The 3,356-nt window shown below is 47.5% G+C and overlaps 1 protein-coding gene across 1 annotated transcript; it reads right to left on the reverse strand.

Annotated features, from left to right (window-relative positions):
* Window positions 1-217: 217 nt before the first annotated feature.
* On the reverse strand, window positions 218-676 carry ACA1_242810 (integrase; the record flags this gene model as incomplete). The annotated part of the gene is made up of 2 exons (XM_004335348.1): window positions 218-544; window positions 608-676. 2 exons carry the CDS (start codon window positions 674-676, stop codon window positions 218-220), a joined length of 396 nt encoding a protein of 131 aa, XP_004335396.1.
* Window positions 677-3,356: the final 2,680 nt, after the last annotated feature.

The following is a 3,356-nucleotide window of genomic DNA, read 5'->3' on the forward strand; positions in this document are numbered from 1 at the left end:
AACTTGATTTTGCTGAGAGCCTTTGTGAGTATATCCACTTGGAGGTCTTCAGTTGGACAGTAGTTGATCATTAATCTCCTGCTGTGTGATGTGGTCATGAGCATGCTTGATCTTGAGGTCATAGTGTGGTTATGAATGCTTACAAGAGTGCTGTGATTGTCATTGATGATTGGAACAGGAAGGTCAACTGGGACTTGTGGTGGTGCAAAGAGTTTCATCATGTAGAGTGCTTGACATAGTCCTGGTTGCTGGGGCTGTGGTTGGCATTGCAGGAGATTGCAGAGTAGAGTTGTATGATATTGTGCATTGAAGTGTTGTAGCTGATGGTGAGGTTGATGGTGCCCTTGACACACATGGTCTGGCTTGTCAATGTCATTACATAGCCCTCTGGCTGCTCAACATGGATCTCTTTGGCAAGGAAGGCTGAGATGATGTCCATGGTGTGGATCTTGAGATTGCACAGGCACATGAGAGCAAGGATGAAGTGGAGATTTTTGAACACAATGACTGGCACATTGGTTTTGGTGTAGTCATCTCCCCATTGCTGGGTAAACGCTTTTGCTACCCAGTGCGCCTTGTATCAATCAATTTGTCCATCAGGCTTGACCTTGAGCTTGAAGACAAACTTGCCCTTGACAATGTGCTTGTGGCTTGGCTGCAGTATGAGAATCCACATGTTGCTTCACAGAACGTGGTGGGGGTGAAGTACTTGACAGAGGTGATATAGGCCTTGAAGGTCTGAGAGTCCCTTCACCAGCCACTGGGATTGTAGACCTTGGCTGTGATGTAGGCTCTTGCTCATGACCTTGCAGGATGATGCCTTCAAGTCCCACAACATCATCTCCTGATGACACATCACAGTCCAGGATTCAAGATGGTTCATGGGCAGGGGTAGGTCATTCAGAGGTGCCCAACACCACGCCTGTCAGCTGCACAAAGATCAGCTCAGGCATAGGCCACTCACAATGGTGGCACTCATATCACTTACTTGCAGGTGCTGGCTGCTGTGGATTTGGGTGGAGTGGTTGCTCATTGGTACAAAGTTGGCATTGCTCTGGCGTGCTCAGTCACTCAGCAGCTTCAACATAGAGATCCTCATGCCAAAGAAGAGGTCCTCCTCATGGTTGTTGTCCCAGTCTAGTTCATAGTCCAACACAACTAGGCTGGTAGACTCATCCATGCCCAACTCCATATCTTCCATGGGAGCCATGCCATTGCCCCTTCTCCCTGGTCCATGGTGTTGGTCAGGCCAGATTCCACATCCAAGGCACCTAGGTTAGAGTCCACCAACAGACAAGCACCAGCACTGTCAACTGCATCAGGAGCTTGCTCTCCAGGGTGGAGGCCTGTTGGAGCAAACACCCTTGACATAGTAGTAGCATCCTTGAAGATGACTTCACAGGTTGCCAGTGTCCTCATACAGGATGTGATGGTGTCACACATCCTGACAGGCAGGGCGGAGGTAGATACCCAGTCCCAATCCATCACCCAGCTTTGTGTACTGGCCTGGTTGGACAAGCACATGGGCAGTGCACCCAAAGACACAGATGTGGTCCAGCTTGGGCAGCTTGCCTGTGAAGGTTTCAAGTGGGGCCACTCCATTGTTAGCCTTGTGGGGTGTGGCATTGTGGATGATATTCCTCAAGCAATTCCTCAAGCAACAAGAAGACTTCTAAATTCAGTGCTAGAAACTCACCACCCTGGTTGGTGATGAGTCTCTCTGTTGGCTTGAGGTTGGCAGGAAGGTGTGTGAAGAAGTGGCAGAAGGAAACAATTGCAGGGTCCTTGGAGTGTAGGAGGTACACCCAGCTGTAACATGAGAATGAGTTGATGATCATGAGTGTGTACTTGTGGCCATCCAGAGTCTCTTCCCATTTTGGGCCAACAATGTCTGTGCAGAGAGTATGCATGGGATGCTTGGCTTTGGGAACTGGACCCTTGCTGATGGGCTTCTGACACAAGCTTCCTCACACTGCTGGCACAGGTAGGTAGTTGAGCTCCATGTGGGACAGTGATGTTCAGCTGCTGTGTGATAGTATGCAGCTTGTGTTCATTCACATGGTTGAAGTGACAGTGAAGATGGGGAAGGGTGGGCTCTTTGGTGATGGTAGTATGGATGTGTGTGTTGTCCTTCTTGACACTGTTGGTCTTGACCTCAAGTTGCACAACAGGTATCCTGATGCCAATGTCAACTGCCTGGATGAGCACCTTGCAAGTTGCCTTGGACAACTGTAGCTCCTCTGTTCTTGAAGACAGCTGATTGTTTGTGCCTGTGACCATAGCCTTGGTGATTTGATATGAGGTTCTTGCTGAAGCTGGGCACCAGGAGGATGTTCTTGAGTTCCACCCTGACTTTCTTCCTGAGTATAATAGTGATGGCCTTTATGTTGCTGATTCCAATGGCCTGAAGCTGCCCACTGCTGACACAAACAAAGTACAAAAAGTAACCAGCCAATTGTCAGTCAGGTACTCCCAATGGCAGGTGATGTGTATGTTGGCCCAAATTGTAGTACCATGTATTGCACTCATCTTCCTCCAGACTGGGGGCCTGCTCCAATGAGGTCTTGTAAATGTTGCTCAGGTGTGAAGTGATGACTTCACTTGACCTGGCTTTTGATGCAGTTGGCACTGGTGCTGAGCTCCTTAATCTTTGTGGCATTCTCCACCTCTGGTAATTCTGAAGTGGAAGACACATGCATCCATTAAAGCACATTACTTTCATTAAACCAACTGCACTATTGATGTACCATGCACATGTTTTGAAGATTGCCAAGGTTCTTCTTCTTGAGGTTGCTCTCCTTCCACTTCTTCCACTCCAGTTGCTTGACCATCCACTTGGCAAGCTTGGCTGTGTTGCAGCAGGTTGTTACTATGGACAGAATGCTGCTTGTGGACTGGGTAAGGTTGTTGGTAATGTTGTTGTGTGTAGGTTGTAAAGAATAATGACCATTGCACCATGTTCAGCCTTAAAAGTACTATGCTCAACCAATGAGCTTTTTTCTTAAAAAGTGTTGGGATCAAGGCCACCAATGAGACAGCCTGCTCTGAAATTTCACTGTCTTCATGGGTGAGATGTCATTGGCTGCTGGTTAGAAGGTAGGCTGGTTTGTGTTGACACTAACTTCAATTCTGATCCTCCCCTCTCACCACCACATCTCTCAACTGCTCACACCCATGGAGGCATTGGACAGTGATACCTGGTTTGTCCCACACTTCTATTTGATTTTTCCCATAATTCTTGACTGTCTTAATCAAAATTATGATGTACCAAGAAATATACTATTTATCATGATGGAGGTTTGTTTCCCCTCCACAATTGTTGTGTATGTGCATGTGATGATTAGAATCACAAACTT

Source organism: Acanthamoeba castellanii (assembly GCF_000313135.1).
Source record: "Acanthamoeba castellanii str. Neff unplaced genomic scaffold scf7180000084763, whole genome shotgun sequence".
NCBI classification, from domain to species: Eukaryota; Discosea; order Longamoebia; family Acanthamoebidae; genus Acanthamoeba; species Acanthamoeba castellanii.